Raw genomic sequence first — 20,017 nt, forward strand, 5'->3', positions numbered from 1 at the left:
GTGTCCCTCTGTCTTAGTGTCTCCTGTCCACGTCTGACTGCTGCCATCCTGTCTGCAGGGCTGTGTTGAGGCTCTTGTATGCAAGTGCTGGTATCAGATGTCCATCTGCAGCAGCATCTGGTTCTTTTGGTTGGTGTTTGTGTTCTCCAAGTGTCTGTGTGGGATAGGGCAGCAGAACCACACTCTATGCTTTGCTCAGGAACCCATCAACATCCTTTTCTTGTTCTGTCTTCCATGCATTGCCATCTGGCATTGCTCTGGACTTTACCATCCACACTGTTCTGCTGCTTTCAGTGGGGCTCAAAGCATGCAAAGGGATGAGGCTGCTGAGGCAGTAGCAGCTGAGGATCCCCTTTGCTGTGCACCTGCCCCAAGTGTTGTGGAGCTGTTTCTAACCTGCATCTGTAAGGTAGGGGAGAAATTCTGCTCCAGTGCCCAGACAAGGCTGTAGGTAGCTGGTGAGATGAATGTGATTTCTGGGACTAAGGTTTTGTTTCCTTCAGGTGTGATGTTCCCAGCCTTTGCTCATTTCTGAGGAAGCAGTCTCTGTTTCTGTGGTGTGTTTCTGTTGGATGGGAAGGAGGTGGGGATTGTTTTAATGGCAAGATCTCTCTCAGTCTCTGGTTCTTTGTGTGTTTGTTTCTGACCCATAGTAACCAGACTTTGAGCTCAGAAGCAGCAGAGCCTGGCAGTGAAGCCTTTTTCTGTGTTGGTGTCAGGAGACACTCGTGCCTTTTACTATTCCCAGTGGCAGAATTTTGTAGTAAAGCTCCTTACTCTCTGCCAGGCCCTGATCTGTTCTGATGCAGATGTACAAGAGAGAAGTTCCTTTCAGGTCTGCCCTCTTGGAGCAGGCAGAGTGTTTGATTGCAGCAGCTCCCATCTCCCTCTGGGACGTGTGGAAGCACCAATGTGCCATGGTGTGTGAGCTGACTGAACTGGTGTTTGCCACTTGCGAAGCAGCAGGTGGCTCAGCACATATTCCCCAACAACTCCAGTCTGGGTTGGGCAGGAGATGGTTTTTGTTGACCTCTGGTTGTGTTTCTCTGTAGGGTGGAGATGCTGCAGTTGTATGAAAGGTGCATCCTGATGGACATTGAGTTCTCTGACACCCAGAATGTGGACCAGCTGCTGTGGAAAAATGCATTTTATCAGGTGATTGAGAAATTCCGACAGCTCCTCAAGGACCCACAGGGGGAAAATGCCCACGAGATTCGCAACAAGCTGCTCCAGCTCCTCGACGAGGTAAAAAGAGAGGAATGTCCCCAGGCTCCACTAAACCTTTGGGCTGGTGTTTAGAATGAGATGGCATAACTGAGCAACAAGTCCTTGTGGTCCTGTTTGCATCTCTGTGTGCTTAAAGCCTTCCCTGTGCAAGGAATATGCTCACAGGTCGCAGTTTAGTGTTGCAGGTGTAAGGCCAGGTGAACATTTGGTATAATTTAAACCAGGCTTGGTTTTGGTGTTTCTGTTTTTTCTTTGTACTGTTAATTAAGAACTGATATAAGCTAAAATTAAATGAATACCCTGAAGTGGAAACAAACAGAAGCAAGTTTGTGCCACCTTTATCGTTCCTTAAAGTGTGCAGCTCCATTTACTCTTTGAAGAAGGCAGACTGGCAGAGCTGAGAGGAGGATGTGTTTTACAGAATTACTTCGGTGGGAAGGGAATGCTGGAGGGCTTTAGCTCAAAGTGGGACTCCTCAAACACTAGATCAGGTCAGCCTTGATTTTTGTCTGGGTCAGTCTTGAAAAGCTCTGAGACCGGAGATCCTGTGACCTCCTTGTTGCTTTCTGAAGAGAAACAGCTCAAGCTTCAGGGAGGAGGGACCTTCTTTCCCATATGTGGCAGGGATGGTGTGGTGATTTCATGCTCATCATTAGAAAGATTCTAATATCCAAGCATGTGTGTGTTTTGCAGGGCTCCTCTTTTTTTGATGGCTTGCTCCAGAAGCTGCAGCTGTCATACCAGTTCAAGCTAGAGGATTATATGGATGGGCTGATCATCCGCAGTCAGCCTCTGAGGAAAATGGTAGGTTGGGTTCCTCCTGGAGAAGACTTCTCGTGTTGTTAATCTGCTGAACTCTGTGCTGCCTTGCCAAGAGGCAGGCAGCTGTGTTCTGAACAGCTGTCAGTATGTTTGCAGGGAACCTTTCTTGGCTGCTAGAGAACTTGTTGAACTAACTCTGGTACATTTGACATTTCTTAGCTTCCTTTGCATAAAGAGTTTTTTCTGTACCAGCTTTGTGACCAGGGCTAATGAAGGGAAAGAAGTGGCCAAAGGTACCCTGACTTTGCCTTAGCTGTTGCACAACTCTTATGTCTGTGGAATCCAGACTCGTGAAGGAGGAAAGCTAACAGTTGTGCTGTATCCCTGGCACATGACAGCCCGTTGCCATGAGTTGTGAGTGCAGGTGTGAGGGGCAGCTGCAAAAGGATATTTCAGTCCAGCTCATTCCCAGGGAGATGTTTGTCTACCAGCTGTCCCCAAATTGGTCATGGACTGAGCAACTCTCTTCTGGAGACAAATGGGACTTTTTTGGTGAGAGAGAGGAGGTGTTTAGGGAATTGGTTTTCCCTTGCAAATGCTGAACCTGTGCCATGGAGCCTTGTCACATCGTTCTGCTGCCCTTTCCTGAGACCTTCAGTGTGTCAGCTACCTCCTCTTAGCTCTACGTTCCCTGTGTGCTCCGTGGGGCTGCAGGTGAGCCAGGGCTGCAGAGGTCCCACTCGATGTCCTGCATTCTTCTTTGCAGGTGAAGTACGCCCTGATCAGCGCTCAGAGGTGCATGATCTGCCAAGGGGACATTTGCCGGTACAGGGAGCAGGCGAACGACACTGCCAACTATGGCAAGGCTCGCAGGTATCTTCTCCCTTGGCTGCTGCTGGCTGCAGTTCTTCCTCTCTCTGCAAGGGCTGTATCTCATTTCATGCTTTAACTTGCCTCTAGCCAAAAAAATAAGGCTTTCCACAGCTCTCGGTTGTGGTCCTGTGAAGCTGTAAGGTGTAGCTCAGGCTGTTCTGCTGTCCCAGAGGGCAAGCTAGCAAATCAAGCCATGCTCTGGCCATCTCGTGTGGAAGTTCTCCTGTGCTGATCCTGTAGCAGAAGGGGTTTGTGGTGTTGGTGCTGGCAGAATGGCTGTTGTATTTTCTGGTAGCTTTTCCACGGGGAGAGGCTCCTATTTGTGCCCATATGCCCTGCTTGCAGCAGGAGTCACAGGCACTTATTCCTTCCTGTCACTCTTGTTTTTCTGATGTTGTTTTTTCTGGAGCAAAGACTGGAGGGGACACAAGTGAGCCCAGCATGGGGGCTGGAGCCCTAAAACGTGTGGAGGTTTGGAGAATGGGACAGGGCAAGCTGCTTATTTGGAGGTCTGTGGACATCATGGAGTATGCTTGGTAACTCAGGGAGGCTGGAGGGGAAAGGTGGTGGGTTCACGGTGTGTCTGAAGTGTGTCTGTTCACGGTGTGTGTTGGTGGACCCATGTGGCATGATAGAACAGTAGAAGCTGGAGAGTGGATAATACAATTGAGGGAAAATAGGAGAATGGGAAGATGCATGGGCTGTCACTGACTAAATGTCACTCTTCTCCTGGGATGATTAAGTATCTTGGAAATGAACTAAGGAACATGAAAGGTCCACGGTCCTCACTGCCGTGGAGCTAAAAAGGGGACCGAGAGAGAAACATTCCCTGAAGAGCCTCTTCACTGTGCCTGCGGCCGTCTGTGGGACAGCTCTTGCTGGGTCTGGCTAAATGCTCATCTTCAGAATGAGCCAAGATTTCCTTCTCTCTCCTGCCCGGTGCCCCAGCTGCCTCTCCAGGCGTGCTGCCTGTGCATGCTCTTGCAGGCAGAGGGCACTTGTGCAAAGGGCCCATTCCCCGCAGGGCTGCCAGCGCTGCACTGCGAGGGGAATTCAGTGCCATTAGTGGTGTGGAAGGCAATTTGGTGTCCTTTCAGTAAACCTTTCTCTCTGGTTCTTCCTCAGCTGGTACCTGAAGGCCCAGCAGATTGCTCCCAAGAATGGCCGCCCATACAACCAGCTGGCACTTCTGGCCATCTATACGGTGAGATGCTCCTCATGCAAGGATGCAGCAAGTGCCTGGGGTGGCTGTGAGATTCCATCTGGTGGAGAGAGGCTTTGTTTAGGGCAGTGCTCCCAGATATTTTGTGTTGTGTATTTTGCATTCCAAGAAGAAAAAGCTGATGGCAAGATATGCTGCATGCATTGCAGCTGCTGTGGCTTCAGGCAGTGTGTTAGATCCACATTACCCCCTCAGGCTGTTGGTGGTTTGGGGACTGTTCTGTGGGCTGTTGAGAGAGCAAATGTTTTTAAAGTGGGTTGTGTTTAAAGTTTTGCATGAGAACTTAGTGCTGAAGGCCATGCTGTCATGAGGATGCTGGTTTTGTTTGCCATATCTGCATTGCACCTGTGGCCACTGGTCTAAGTAACATCCACATAGTTGGGTTTCAGTTTTGCTGGCTGCTGCAGCCATGCAGGAGAGCTTACTGCCGGGAAGATATGGCAGCATCAGGCTGGGATGCAGGTAGGTAGGGCTCTGCCCGTTCACTACTGAAAGATGCTGCTTTAAAGCAGAGCTACAAGGTTCAACAGGGCATTTCATGGCTGGGAATTGCCTTTCTGACACTTGTTGAGGGATTTGGAGAAGCAAAGTGCCCCATCCTCTGTAGTCGTTTGTGAGACCAACAGCATGTGGGCAAAACCCTAAGTGGCTGTGTGTTGGTAACATAAAGACTTAGGGAGTGAGCATGAGGAGATGAGCCCAGGAGCAGGATGAAGAGAGGGAGCATCCTGCCAGTCTTCCTGGTCCTGTGCTCTTTGTGAGACTCCTTGTGAGACTCTCAAATCAACTTTGTGAGTTGTTTCCATATTCATAGTGGAGTTGAAAAGAGTATTTCCTGAGCTGCCAGGAATTCAGCATTTTTACCTTTTCCCTTTACCATAATGTCTGGTGAGAGACTATTTTGTGTGAGCAACTGGGTTTATGGCTTTTGTATAGAAGCCTTGGGGATAGAATAGGCAACTCCTCAGGCTGTGGTGTCACCTGCAGTCCCTAACCCTGGCAAAGAGCTTGTGCTTTATGCTGCTCCTTGTAGGTAGCTCTGAATGTGGATAGAGTGTTCAAGGTTCTACTTGTCACAGCGTTTGTTGGCACATCTGTCTGTCCCAAGCAGTTCTGAGGCAGAAGGCTTCAATGTGTGCTGAGGGGCAGGAGAGGTGCAGTGTTTGGGAGATTGTCTGAGTGCTGCAGAATGAATGGCAGCTCCAAGTCTGCCTGTTTCTTGCAGAGGAGAAAGCTGGATGCTGTCTACTATTACATGCGCAGCCTGGCTGCCAGCAACCCCATCCTCACAGCCAAGGAGAGCCTCATGAGCCTGTTTGAGGAGACCAAGCGCAAGGTGAGTCTTGGAGCTGGGCTGTGGGATGCTGCAGCTGCCTGGGCTGACTGTGCTGAGCTGGAGAGCTGGGCTCCAGAGAGGCGTCGGGGGAGAGGTTTTTGGACTTGGAGTTGCCACTTACCTAGTAAGAAAGTCCATATTGGGAGTCACATGAGAGAAGCAGCCTTCAGAATGATGATTTCCTTTCTGCCTCTCCTCAGACTGCTTTTGAGGTTGTTTGGGCAGCTGAATCTCTTGGTTCTGGGTAGTAAACTGTGAAACAGCCAAGTTCAGCAAGGCCTGTAGGTTGTTGTGGTTTTGTGGCAGGGCCGTGGTATACAACATGTGGTCATTACCTCCTCCCACAGGTGCCCCACACCTACGGGTGTGGACAAGAGAGGCTGCAGTCCCTTTGTTCCCCAGAGGTTACACACTCCTAAGACTGGCTGCAGCTTTTCTTGTCTTGGGGCAGTTGAAAACCTCACCTGCCCCAGTGTGACACCTGTAGTGTCAGACACCAAATTCTGGACCAGTCAGGGAGTGATGCTGGTCCTGAAGCAGAGGGAAGGGCTAAATTCTCTGCGTGAGGGAAATGTTCCCTGGGTGCTTGCTCTGAATCTGTCCTGTCTGCCCAGGCTGAGCAGTTGGAGCAGAGGAAACATCAGGTGCTGGATCTGAGCCCCAGCCGCCGGGGGAAGGGCAAGAAGTCCACACTGCGGCAGGTTGGAGATGATGCCACCCGGCTGGAAATCTGGATCCATCCCTCCCACCCCCGCCCCTCCCAGGGCCATGAGTCCGGCAGGGATTCTGAGCAGGACAACAGCCTTGGGAACCTCAGCCCCAGCGACGTGAGTACTGCAGGAGGCAGCAGTTGGTTTTGGTGTCATGTGTTTGGAATGCAGCAGAAGGACACTGGATCTGTTTTGCTTTCCTGTTGCTAAATTTTCCAGTGTTTTGGCTTCCCCTATGGGAGCTGTGCCTGGGTCAGGCTGAGGAGCTGGTGACCTCGTGCCTCTCATGTTTAAGGCATGTTGTTACCATCCATTTCTTGGCAGCCTGTGCTGGCGTGGCTGCTGTGGAATAGGAGAGGCACAAAGAGAAGATGCTGTAAAATGCCTCTGCTGAGGGCCCTGACTTGGGTGAGGTTGCCGGTGGGAAATGAGGTCAGAGGCTGAAGAGCAGGATTCAGCAGTGACCCTGTGAGTTCTGAAACTTGTTCTGGAAGTGGATCACTTGTCCCAGTGCCAGATGATGGGTTTGCACTGGGAATATGAAAACTGTGGGTTTCATTTCCAGTATAGGTGTCAAGCTTGCATTGTTCTGCTGAGAGGCCAGGCTGGGGCTGTGCTCTGCAGGGCCAGAACAAAGGCTGCCAGTCAGTCTCAGCCTGTGGGAGCTGTGTGCCTTGTGAGAGGAGCCCGAGTGAACCCTCTTTGTCAGGCACAGGAATGCAGACAAAGGCAGTGGTGGTTGGGAGCTCATCCTCTAGGAATCCTTATGCTGCTTTGGCACATGAGGCTTGCAGGAGAACTTGACAGGCAGCCCAGAGCTCCCTGGCCTAAAATGGCTGTTAGGGATGTGAGTTTAGCAGAACTAGGAAGACCTTCTCCACATCATGCAGGGCCCAGAGCTTGTCATACGACTGCGCTTCTAGAACTAGTTTCTGACTTCAGCTGGGTGGAACTGGGGTGAAGTTTGGAACTCTGAAAGATAAGCTCTGGCACACAGCTGCAGCATTTTTAAGGCATTACTGCCCTTGGTTGTTTTCCCTCTCCCTCTCTTCAGCTTCTCTTCTGGAGACCTTTGCTTCCTCAGCATCATGGAAAAGAATGTGCCCAGATTTTGCCACTCCATAAATCACTGGTGAGGATGATTTGACATAAGATGCTGTGAGTGTTTTTGAGGCACTAGGGGTGTCTCTTCTGCAGCACTCCCGTGTAAGGCACCATAGTGCCTAGCAAAGTGTGGGGCAGCCATGTCTTGTTTATAGTGTAGCACTTGCTAGGGCTTGTCCTTGGTGGGCTCAGAGGGGGCTGTGATCTCTGAAGCACAGGTTGCACAGGTTGTGTCCGATTGCTGCCATTAGTCTTGATTTCTTCACCTGTCTGAAATCCTGTCTCATTTTAAACATGAACTTTCTCACCATGGGAAGGCCCCATGATCAGAAATATAATCTCAAAAGGATCAAAGTTGGTAGGGATCTCTGGAGGTCATCTAGTCGAACCCCCTCTGCTACAGCAGGGTCACCCAGAGCAGGGTGCCCAAGACTACAGTGTCTAGGTAGGTTTTGAATCTCCACAGAAGGAGGTTGTACAGCCTCCTGGGGCAGCCTGATCCAGTGCTTTGGCATGTTCACAGGAAAGAAATTTTTCCTTACATTTAGGTGGAACTTCCTGTGTTCCAGTTTGTGCCCACTGCTTTTTGTCCTGTTCCTGGGCACCGCTGAAAAGAATCTGGCTGCATCCTCTTGTCTCCTGCCCTTTAGATATTGATCAGAATTGAGAAGATCCCCTCAAGGTCTCTCAGCCTTTGCATGTTAGAGATGCTGCAGTCTTCTCCTTATCTTTGTAGTCCTCTGGACTCTCCGGTAGTTCCCTGCCTCTCTTGAACTGGGGAGCCCAGACATGGGCACAGTACTCCACATGTGACCTCACCAAGTGAGAACAGAGTGGAAGGAGAACCTCCTTCAACCTATTTGCCACACTCTTCTTAATGCACCTGAATGGTGAAAGGGCAGGAGAAGCTGAGGGCCCAGGTTTGGGCACTGCTATTTTGGCCGCCAAGATGGTTCTAGTCAGGCTGCCTGTGCCTGCTGTGGTGCAGCACTCCACTTGTGTGAGCAAAGCTGCCTGTGGGGCTCTGCTGTGGCCATGTCACTGAGCTGATCTGGGTTGAAAGTAACCAGTTGAAAAGGAAACCTTAAATCTGTCGCGTTGTCTCTGCCAAAGCTCTCAGGCTGTGGACTGGATAAAGACAGGAGCTCTTCGAGAAGCTCTCAGCTCGTTGCTCCTTGAATCTGCAGCCTCTTAGCCTCTTCCTTGCCGCAGCAGCTCCTTCCCAGGGAAGCAGCGGAGCAGTCCCGCAGTTGCCACTGTGTGGCGCTGTTTGGCCTCGAAGAGCCCTTCCAGCCCCGGGAGCATCTCACCCTGGCAGCACCTCTGCCCCACATCCCCAGCCGGGTGGAAGGGAACAGCTCTTCTCCCAGGGGATGTGTGCCAGGACTTTGTGTCATTTTGGGGGAAATGAGTCTAAATGTGTCATTGCCTCCTTGGTCCCTTCCTTGCCAGCTTTAGCCCTTGAAAAGGCTGAGGCAAGCCGTGCTCTTTTGTTCCTGCTGACAGCTGTGCTCTGCAGGTAGCTCCTCAGGGATCAGTCCTTATGGCAGCTGTTTCTGAGCCAGAGAAGGGAATTTTACAGGGTAGAATGGAAAAGCATTCAGCTTCCAGAAGCAGAGACCAATCTACTGCAGTTATATACCCTCACAGCTCTGGACTGAAGTACTGGGCAGAGGTGTGAGAGAGAGGCTTCTTGCACCCTTCAGACTGTGACTGTTGCTTCAAACACAGCCCAAGCCAAAGGTGACTGTTTTTGCTGTGGAGGTGCTGGCTGTTTCACAGGTGACAAGAAATCAATTTGGACTGTTTTCTGCCCTCACATTCTTCATTGTGCAGGTGGTTAGGTGCCAGACCTGTGACGTGGCACACTTGGCAGGGTGATGCTGAACGATGACTCTCCCTGGACCTGCTGTTGTGCGCATGGAGTCTGCTGAGCGCAGGCTTGTGCATCTCTTCTCAGGGCTGACTTCAGTTTTCCTTACACAGCCTCATGCAAAGACACAGACATCATTACTTGAGTTCAGTGTGAGGAGCCAGCTGAATGGAGCTAGCAAAGCAGAATGGCAGCTCTGCAGAAGGCCAGCTCATGCTACAGCTCTTGCTGTGACATGGGAAGGCAGCGTGCAGAGCTGGCTGCTTGTCTTGGCACTGTGTGCTTAGGTAGAGGCTTGGCATAGATGCTTCTTTTGCAGTTTGCTGTGTTGTCTTTTCTAGGAGGATGCAGAACTGGAAGAACTGCCATCTGCCCACACCAAGGGGCATGCAACTCTGTTTGGCCCTATCCTTAGTAACTAGATTTGGCTGTGCTGATGCAGAGGGTGTGGGACAGTTTCGAAGCGAGCTGAAGAAGTGCTTGGGTTGCAGCCTGGCTGTTTTGTGTTTAGGTTTTGTCCGTTATGCCTGCAGTCTTTGGGGGTTTCATTCTGTTCTCTGTGGTCTCTTGCATGTTGCATGTTCCTAGGAGTGTAGTGACAGGAGAGACCAGGCTGATGCGGTCCCCTGCTTACCTTATAATGTCAGGTCATAATAAGAAATGGGGAAAAAAAAAGAGGCTGTGCTACTGAGCAGTTGTGTTGCTTTCTTAGAACAGCTGGGATAGGGCAAAGTGAGCTGAAGAGTTGAGTCTCTGGCATTTCTTCCCTACCACTGGTTTCATTTGCTGTGGGTCAGTATTGATCTTAAACCTGATAGTACCATATGCAGGTTACTATGCAGACCGTGAATTGGTAAAGTAAATAGGGCAAATGTGCTGTCAGTCTCTTGAGAAAGTGTTAATATTACACTGAGTTTGAGATTTTAATCACTGCTGTCAGGAAATGCTGAGTTAAGGTTCCCACAGTTACTATTGCCTGCTGCCTGGGCTCTGCAGTAGACACTTCCTTGCATTGCCAAGCAGCGTGCATGCACCAATCAAGATTACTCCTTAGCTGCAGCTAAGATTAAGGAAGAGAGGTTTTCCCTTGGCAAGACAGTAATTGAATAATTCTTGTCTCCAGATGTCCAAATACTTCAGCATCATTAAAGAATTAAATCTCCTAGCCTCTTTGTGAGAGGTCAGTTTTGTAGAGCCGTCAAAAGTTTGTTAGGGCCACCCAAAAAGCTCTTAGGAAAGCTAAGGCAAGATTTGCTGTGTGTGCATCAGCTGCAAGAACCTTCCCATTTCCCCCCAGCCTGCTGGTTAGGAACAGAGGTGTTGCATTTGCCCGGTGCTGGTTGCCTGTGGAATAGCAATCCCACTGCAGGGAGAGAGAACTTGTGGTGGAATCATTAACTCCAAAGTTCAGAGCATGTTTTAACCTCCATGTCAGAGCCCACACAGGCTTTCTTCTCATCAGCAGGGAGTATGGACTGTGCATCAGGGTTTCCAGCAGTAAGGAGTTAATACCACCAGGAGATCTGGTTAAAAAAAATAGTAAGCCAGAGTGTTCTCAGGCTGTATAGAGAAGGATTCTTGCTGTTGAATTTCTCCTTTGTCACCTACTGCACTCATCCTGGAAGCTTGGTGTGTATAAAGGTGGCACTGTGCTGGGCATGGGCATGAGTACCAGGAGATGGAGCAGTGATTTCAGAGCTGTAAGCGGTGCTTATCTTTGGGTAATTGCATTTTCCTTCACATGAGTAGTGCTGCTCTCTTTTGGACCCTTTCGTCCTTCCTCTCCTGAACTAGAATGCCAGGTACACAGGGACATGGTCCCCTGCAGCTGGCTGAGGGCACTGTCTTCTCAGAGCAGCAGAGGACATGAGGGCTGTGCCATTCTTTTTTCTCTAGGTCAGGATTCAGCTACCTGACAACTTCCCCAGCAGTGCCTGGCTGGGGCTGGCTTCACAACTTACTGTGATTTGTTTCTTTCTGAGATAAGGTATCTCTAAGGAGTCTCACCTTCTGTCTTTCTTCATTCTTCTTTGCTGCACAGTTTTATTTCTGATTTTGTCTTCATAGAATTACAGAATGGCTTAGGTTGGAAGGGACCTTAGAGATCATCTACTCCAGCCTCGGAGGTCACCTACTCCAACCTCCCTGCCATGGGCAGGAACACATCTCAACTAGACTCAGCTGCTCAAGGCCTCATCCAACCTGGCCTTAGACATCCTCAGGGAGGAGGCAGCCACAGCCTCTCTGAGCAGCCTATTCCAGAGACTCATCACCCTTGTACTGAAGACCTACCTAAGATCTAGTCTAAACCTGCTCTCCCTCAGTGTAAAGCCATTCCCTCTTGTCCTGTCGCTAGACATCCTTATGAAAAGTCCCTCTCCAGCTTTCCTGTAGGATCCCTTCAGGTACTGAAAGGCAGCTATAACATCTTCCAGGAGCCTTCCTCACCTCTGCTCCATTGTGTGCATTTAGGAGCAATGTAGAGTCCTTGGGGCTGTCCAAGTCACAGCCTCAGCAGAGGCCATGTGTCCTTAGTGGAAAAGGTCACTGTCCTAGGCAGTTCCTGCATGTTTCACATCTGTTTTTCCATGGCAGTGTTTGTTGTTTCTGTGTGCTTGTTCCTCTTGGGCAGCAGTTGCTTGGTGTCTGGGCTGTCTCCTTCTCCTGGCTGGTTTCAGCTGCTGCATTTATTCGTCTGGAGGAGCCTTCTCTTGGGGTCTGCACTGGGAGAAGGATGTCTACAGGGAATGGTGGGATAAAACCTCCTTTTTAGTCTGATAGCAGTTTTGGTGGGGGAGTTCTTGACCATTTTACTCCATCAGCCTGCCCTTTGCTTGGACCAGTCACACAGGGGAGTGACAGTGACCTGTGCTCAGAGCTAGGGTTGCCTTAGTATCGCTACCTGTGGTCCTTAGGAGTGTCTGGTTTGAGAGGCTGCTGTGGTGTGACCTGGCTGTCTGTCAGCCCAACTTTGCTTCTGCAGATGCACCACAGAGGCACCCCTGTTTACTGAGGGCAGCCTGCTTCACTCTCAGCTCTCTTCTCACCTTGTGACTCTCTTCCCTCACACATGATTAGAAATAAGTGACAGACAGAAGTGGAAATGATGTATTGATGCAGTGTGGTGGTTGTTCTTCCATATAGTTCTGCTCTAGAAGCTGCTGTAGCCTTGGAGCAGGTGGCACAGAGAGATTGTGGAGTCTCTTCTGGAGAGATTCCAAACCTGCCTGGACATTGTGATCCTAGACAACCTGCTCTGTGTGACCCTGCTTTAGCAGGGATGTTGGATTAGATGATCTCCAGAGGTCCTCTCCAACTCCAACCATGCTGGGATTCTGTGATAGATGCATGGATAAGAGGGCTGCTTGGGGAATTTGTTGTCTCTGGAATGCCTGCCTCTGAGAGTGCTGCCAGGTTGGTGGGAGCATTTCATGACTGGGTGTTTTTGCTCACGACAGTGGAAGATTGATCTTTTCCTTGCAAGCTCTTATGAGTAATTCCTGCTGGCTGAAGTACAGGGCTCCTTCAGTTGCTGCCTCTGTGGTGTCAGTGGGAAAGATGTTCACAATGGTCATCTTTTAGGAGCCTCTGATTGGAGAATAAGTCCAGGCAGCTGAGGCTATGCCCCTGGTTTTCATGGGCAGCTTTAAATCTCAGACATGCCTATTTCCCCCCACTGCTGGGACACAACTGCCCCAGAAGGGTAGGGCTGCAGGTGATACCTTGGAAACCTTTTGCTGCTGCTTACACTTTCAGGACTTTTTTTACCCAACACTTTGTGCTTGTGGAGAGAATGGAGACAGCTGCACAAATGAGCTGCTTGCTGAAAGCATTTCTCACACTGCCAAACATCTGAGCTGTATCAGAGTGGTAGCTTAGGAGTGTCCCCAAAGGGAGGAGACATGCTGAGGGAGTGTCCCCTTGATTTTCCTCAGTGCACAAGCTGGCAGTGGGACATACACCAGGTCTTATAGGCAAGGCCTTGGGCTAGGCTGCCATTAGTGCCTTGTCACAGCTTGTATGAAGTCTGGAAGTTTTTTCTTCTCCACATTTAGGTGCTCTCTGGTATCTGATATGAGCAGTCCCCCTTTCTGTTCTGCTGTGTTATGGTCTGCCCTTGCTGTCAGGGAAGGGCAGTGCTTCGGCCCACAGCTTGCTGCTTGTTGCTGTTTGATCCACACCTCTGTGGTGCTGTGAGCCTCTGCTGAGCCTTCTGGGGTGGGAATGTGAGGCACTAACGATCAGCTACAGACTGCCCTCCCATATCTCTGTCCATTATCCACTCACCCATGTGAAAAAACAGCAAGAGATGTTGCATCCTTAAGTTTTTGTGCCCAACTCGAGAGGGCACAAAATCTTTGAGTTCCCTCTGTCCTGCCCAGACAGCCTCCTTTCCTCACCCCTGCAAGCTTGCAGGAAGCTGTTGGGTTTGGTTATTCATTCGTAGAGGTCAGGAGCTGGTCTGGGTTTTTTCTTTGTTTCCTTTGTGTTTAGGAAACAGTTTACAAACTGTTTTGAGCATGGGGAAGCTGGTGGAATATGAAAGAGGATTCTTGACCTCTTTACTGCTGGACACACATCAGTTGTCTGCCCTGCCTCCTTTTCTGTCATCTTGGCCTTGGTTGGCAGTAGGAGTATTTGGGTGCTTTCCCCCAGTCTGCAACCCCTCCATCTCCTAATATGACCTTGGTCACCAAAACACCCTGGGGCTTTATTTTTACTCTAGCCGTTTGTCTCACGTGGTAAGGTTGGTTTCTTTCTCCTAGCAGTGAGAAGACCTCTCTGTGGAGGAAGTAAAAGAGTGCCAGGCTGCAGTTGAAACTGGTTAAACACTAAAACCACACTCCTAGCCTCTCAGGGTTTGAGACGTGACATTTAGCCATGCAGCTTAGCACTGGCTCATTTGGTCTGCCAGTTGTGCACCCTCCCTGCTTCCACTTCTTTGTTTTTAATATAATCTGTTGGGGTTTTTTTTTATTTTATTTTAAAATGCTGGTAAAAAACTTCTTGTCTGCAATTCCTGCAGTAGAAGTCTAACCAGAAATGCTGCTGCACCTTGCTGAGTGAGGTGACCTTCCCTGGATGCTCAGTGCTGCTCCATTAAGGCTCCTGGAGCTCAGCAGAGCTCGCAGCCTGCGCACATGTGTTGTGTAGAACCCACATGTCACTTCCCAGTGCTGCCTGACCTTTTGTCACTACCCAGAAAGTGAAGGCTAAGCTATTGGTAAGAGTTTCCAGAAGTTGGTGTTGATCTATTTTTTCATTTGCCTTTTCTTTGTAGCCTATGTTGGTGGTTTTAGTTAACTGTGAAGAAAAAGGCAGGGCCTAATGTTACTTGAATGGGAGAGACCCCAATGAGTTCTCCTTCCAGTAACAGGCATCTGGTGCTAATGTGTGCAGGAGTATCCTGTTGGATCAGAGGTGGGAGTACTACAAGCACATCAGTGAGTTATGCCTGTGTGAGGGGCTCTGCTATATCCCAGTGCTCTGAGAAGTTGTGGTGAGGGGAGTGAGACTTCAAGTTCCAACAAGCTTCTCATGCTCTAAACCCAAGTACAATCATCCAGAAACCGCCTTTCCCTGTCAGTCACTCTTTCCTCATTTCCTTTCCTGCTGGTGCTGATCAGCCAGGGATTTGTGTGTAACCAAACCCCCTCCTGCTGCTGCACATTTAGCCCTTTCTCGTGGCAGTGGATTTGACGATCCAGGCACTGCAGAGTGATGTTTTGGAAGGGAGAGTTTGCACTTCACTGCCAGGACTGATAATACTGGTAAAGGAAGTAAAATCACAGAATATCAGGTTGGAAGTGACCCCAAGGATCATCTGGTCCAACCTTTAAAATGCCTAATAGTAGAGCTGGGAAATTTCCCAGAGCAGGGTTTAGGTTCTCCACAGTAACACAGTGATTCCTCTTGAGCATTTTTTGTTGTTAGTCTAACCTTGATCTTTGTCTGAAGTTGGCCCAGGTCAACTTTTTCTGCTGTCTGCTGTACACTTTTTGGGATGGGCACCTCGTATTCCACAGCCAAACCTCTTAATTCTGCCATGGGGAATGTTTATTTCTCTTCAGTGTTGAATGAGCCATTTCCAGATGGGCTTTGTATCCACTGTGGAGGTGGGTATTAGGAAAGAAACTTCCTTCCGGAGGATCAGGGAGTGGAACCTGCTGGAATCTGTGTCATTTCCTCTGTCCTTGGCTCTACTCTTCCTCCCCAGCAGATTTCATTGCTCCATAATGGAAAGTGAAGAGGAGATGTCTTCGTGCTCTGTATTGTGCTGCCCAGGTAGATGTGATGCCTCCAGAAGTATTCCAGGAATGCAGCAGGGTGGACAACAGCCTCTGGGCTACGGGAGCCTGGGACACAGCCTGGCTGTGAGCAGCTTCTGCTATCCCTGCTGGCTGGGAGAGCAGAGTGTGAAGGTTGCTTGTGACAATGCTGTCACCCCTCTGGAAGGCTCTCCCTCTGCTCAGCCTGTTGTCCAAATGTCTTCTCATTCAGAACTCCATCCTAAGCCTTTCAGGGCTAGATCTCTTCAGTCTTCACCCTCTCTAATTTCTCATGCTATCTCCCTCCTTTGTGCTTTAACTGTACAACTAATCTGGAGCAGTGGAGAAGGCTGACAACCCCCTGAGTTGTATTAGCAGGAGATCTCTTCTGACCAGAACTCAGCAGACATCTCTCAATGTCAGTTTTCTATTGCAGGAAGGGGATGCTGCTTAGTTCTGGCAAACAGCAAGTGTCTGAGTGTGAGCTGCTTTTTGCTGGTGGGGGCAGCTTCAGTGCTCAGCACATGGCCTCTCCTTTACCTACTGGACACAGAACAGCTCTGCCTGGGCCGTTTTGCTTTCAGTGCTTAACCAGATGCAGCCTTGAAGAGCTGAGCTTGTATCCTAAATGACCTGCAGCACCAGAGCCAATTTGTGAAAAGTTTTGTGTTGAAAGTTAACTTGATATCTCAGCTGAGGGCTCTCTGGCATGTTTGCATAGATTCATAGAGTTTATGGCCAGCAGGGACCATTAGATCATGTAGTCTGATCTCCTGTATATCACAGGTCCTTAAATTTCACTCTGCTACTCCTGGACGAAGCCAAATAGCTTGTGTTTGGCTAAAGTAAAACTTCCAGAAAGACATCCAGGGCTGAGAATCCACCCTTTTCCTGGGGAGTTCATTCCAGTGATAATTGCACTGGTTCTGAAACACTCAGACCTGATTTCCACAGTGAATGTTTTCAGTCTGTTCTTGTGCTTTGCTATTCTGCGAGTGAAAAGAGCCTTTAAGTACCACCGAGGCACTTTGCACCCTGCAATCAAATTGTCTCCCAGTCTTCTTTTTTTGATGCACTAAACAGATTGAGCTGTTTAAGTTCTCTTTTTTTTTCACTGCAAGACATCATTTCTAGCCTTTGAATCACTTTTATGGCTGCTTTTTGGACCCTGGCCCATTTTTTTTAGCATCCTTTCAAAAATCATGGCACTAGGGCTGGCTGCAGCCTTTGCAGTGTCAGCCTGGTCAGTGCCTGCTCTCTGCTTGTACCTCTAAAGGGCTAATTAACCCTTTTTACCACACACTGCATTGGAAACTTGGCTGCTGTAGTCTTTGGAGCCTTTCTGGAGAAGCTGCCTTGGACATGATCTCCTGGAGACTTTATTTTGACATGATGCCACATGCACAACGTGACACACGGCGCTGGAAACGCCCAGATTCTAGACGTGATTGCCATAATCTTGTGTGAATGTGCTGCAGCCATCGTAACCTAGTGTCACAGCCAGTGTGAGAGCAGAATCTTGCTTTCTGTTCCTTGATTAAAAGGGTTGCCAGCAAGTCCCTACCAACCTCTTCCCATCCAGTTGGGCGAGGGACTCTGAAAGGTGCTGCTTTTTAAGAGGCTACTTAACCCGTTTTAAATCGTTGTTTGATAGTTAATGTTGAGGTTTGTTGTGGGTTGGCTTTTTTTTTTCAAGCATGTTGCTTATTACTAATTTGTAGAAACCAAATTTAGCTACAAGTTTGGTTGAAAAGGAAGCAACACCCATACAAATATTCTGTTCAATTTGTTTTCCTTAAATTGAGAGTAAATTCGTCATTAAATAATGTTACACTTATGTATAGCTCAGATGGTTACTTCCAAGCCATTGGAGCTGCCACTGTTCAATTTCTTTACGTTCCTAAAGTGTACCATTCTTGCTGATGTTTGTCATCTCACCTGCTCCCTGCAGTGATGAAGGGGAAAAAAATCAAAACCACTTTAGTTTTGCTAGGAGGCTTCCTAAATACCTCCTTCATCTTTGGTTGGGTTGCTGACTTGCAACTCTTAGAGCCATTGCTCTAAGAGTTGCAAGCCATTGTGTCCTGGAGCCGTTGCTGCTGCAGTCTAAAAGTTCAGGAAGCTGCAGGAGTGTCTCAGGGTCTCTTCAGCTGGCCTCAAGGTCATGACAAATGCATCAAGGTTCCCCTGTTTCTGTGTTTATAGCAAACTGCATTTCACATTCGTGCAGTGTCTGATGCTAAGCATCAGGTTTCTCACTGGAACTGCACCTAGTGCTACAGGAATGAATCCATTCCAGGGCAGGATGCTGTGACTGCTAACCAGGACACGTGGCAAGAAGCAGCTAAAGCAAGCTCTGTATCCATTTGTGGTTGCAGGTGGTATATGAAGAGGAATGATGATGGTAATTAGCCCAGCTGGAATTTGCCCACAGCTCTGTGGGTACCTTGTAAAGACTGCAAAAATGCCAGACAATCTTAATAGCCCTTTTGTCTCCTTTCTGTAGGTAGCCATTTGCACAAAACACTTCACACCAGCACTTTGTGGCTGTTGCACCTGTAAGCAGTAAAAACCTGCTCTTGGTATCTTGCCAGTTGAGCTCACTGCAGCATCTTGGGCTTTTCAGGAGGCTCAGTATCAGTGCTTGGTGTTATTTCAGAGATACTGCTGTGGAAAACAGCAGGCAGAGCTGTGTCTTGCAGCTTTGGGATGGGTTAGGATAAAGGCTTGAGCTCATATTTTAAATGTAAGACCCTCTCTAGGCAAAGCAGGGGACTCACTGCTGCTGTTGGTGGTGTGAAGCTCTGAAGGAACTGCCTGTGAGAGAGGAATGATCTTAATAGTTAAGGTGGTATGTCTGGCCCTTGATTTCAAGCTGAGGGAGAGCAGGTTTAGACTGGATCTTAGCAAGAAGCTCTTCAGTGCAGGGGTGCTGGGATTCTGGAATAGGTTGTCCAAGGAAGTTATGGATGCCTCCTCCCTGGGGGTATTCAAGGCCAGGTTAGGTGAGGCCTTGAGCATCTGAGTCTAGTTGAGAGGTGTCCCTGCCCGTGGCAGGAAGGTTGGAGTAGATGATCTTAAGGTCCCTTCCAATCTAAGATGTTCTGTGATTCTATGATTAAGCTGGGAGTGAGAATATGGCCTGATTTGGGTGCCTGGATGTTATTGTATACAGCTCTCAGCAAGGAAGCTATGCCTGGAGGAGCCTGTCTGCCCAAGAAACCCTGAAAACGTTAGGGATGAGTGTGGTACGTGTTTTGGAGCAGAGATGTGTGGCTCTGTGGTCTGTATCCCAACCCCTTGTCACTGAGGAGACCCCTAAGCTCAGGAGAACATCCTGCTGTGCTCCAGTTCCTTCCACTCCAGTGGAGACAGTGCGTTTGTTACAGGCAGTTTTGCATCTGGTCTCTTGATTAATGGACTTGTCTTTTGCAGCCTATTTTGACTCTAACACCACTTTCTGCTCCACAGATGCTTTGCTGATGTTGAAGAAAGTTTGCCTCACTTGATAAAGACCAGATCCTGAAATTTACTTCCAAACCTGAAGTAACAATTTTTAACTTGAAATGCTTTTTTCCCCAGGAGTCACTGCTCCAGAATCCTTCCCTTATTTGGTGCCTCCTTCACAGCTGGGGCTGATGCTCAGGTGCCAAAGCTCTGTGCGCTCCTTGCCATGAGCCAAATGGGTCCAGTCTGGGTCCGAGCACAGCAGCTCTGTGTCCCAGCCTGGATCCTGGCACTCCTTTCCCTCCTGTGTTTCTGTGCTAGGGTGGGAGACTCCGTTTGCAACCCTTTTTGATCAGTGCATGGTCTCTTGAGGTTGAGTCTTTCTTCTTTTCTGGCTCAAGACGTGACAAACCTTTCCTGAAGCTGTCTGAGTGCCTCTGTTCTGTGTGTTGTCAGGACGTATTCCTCATGGCCTCTCGGTGATCTGAGCTGGCTGTTCCAGGGCCGTTGCTATCTCTGCACTTAGCCACTCCACCAGAAGTTGTTAGTCACTGTTGATTTCTTCCATGGTAACAAATCCAGTTTAGTTGGCAGTGCAGTGTGTGAATGCTCCCCAAGCAGCAGTGGGCTGCTTCCTCTGGTGAGGTTGCCTCTTCCCAGGTGGATTTAGTCTGTCTGCACATGCTGACTCATGACAGCAGAAACAGCTGTTTTCAGCTTCAGGCACTACTGTGTGCAGGGACCCCTTCTTCAGCGTGACAGCTGGTTTGTTTTTATAACTAATGCCTTCACTATATGCTCATAACTTCCATATCTCTGATGCCCACTTCTCAACCAGAAGGGCCAAAATCTGGGATGTGACCTAGTTTCATTGCTGTGTAAAACTTACTTTGGTGGGCTCTTTTCAAGCAACTGACTGGGACCAGCCAGGTTTGGTTCTCTGTCCCAAAGCTGCCAGGAAAGGGCAGGGATGTTGGTGTGCAGGGAGCTCTGCCTTCCCCTGCCATTCTGATGTTGCTACAAGCACCATTTTCAGGAAACCTTTGCTAGTGGTCACCTTTGGACTTCACAGTGAGGGAGATGTTGGCAAGGAATTGCTGGAGGTCTCGTACTCAGCACATGCTAGCAGGACTCTGGGGAAGTGTCCTTCTTCACCCTGCAAGTGCAGGTCAGCAGGTAAGGGTGGAAGTTGCT

At 49.1% G+C, this 20,017-nt stretch overlaps 1 protein-coding gene across 9 annotated transcripts in view; it reads left to right on the forward strand.

The window, feature by feature from the left end:
* SMG6 (SMG6 nonsense mediated mRNA decay factor) overlaps positions 1-20,017 on the forward strand; it is a 117,358-nt gene that overhangs the window by 3,915 nt on the left and 93,426 nt on the right. For all 9 annotated transcript variants that reach the window (XR_010307362.1, XM_064166338.1, XM_064166339.1 and 6 more), the window contains exons 3-8: positions 1,053-1,245; positions 1,921-2,031; positions 2,756-2,862; positions 3,988-4,066; positions 5,310-5,420; positions 6,035-6,247. Coding sequence is in view for 8 of the 9 variants with exons in the window: in XM_064166338.1 (XP_064022408.1) it covers positions 1,053-1,245; positions 1,921-2,031; positions 2,756-2,862; positions 3,988-4,066; positions 5,310-5,420; positions 6,035-6,247 (814 nt within the window). In the remaining variant the exon portion in view is untranslated. The remainder of the gene's footprint in view (positions 1-1,052; positions 1,246-1,920; positions 2,032-2,755; positions 2,863-3,987; positions 4,067-5,309; positions 5,421-6,034; positions 6,248-20,017) is intronic.

Source organism: Pogoniulus pusillus, chromosome 27 (genome assembly GCF_015220805.1).
Source record: "Pogoniulus pusillus isolate bPogPus1 chromosome 27, bPogPus1.pri, whole genome shotgun sequence".
NCBI lineage: Eukaryota > Metazoa > Chordata > Aves > Piciformes > Lybiidae > Pogoniulus > Pogoniulus pusillus.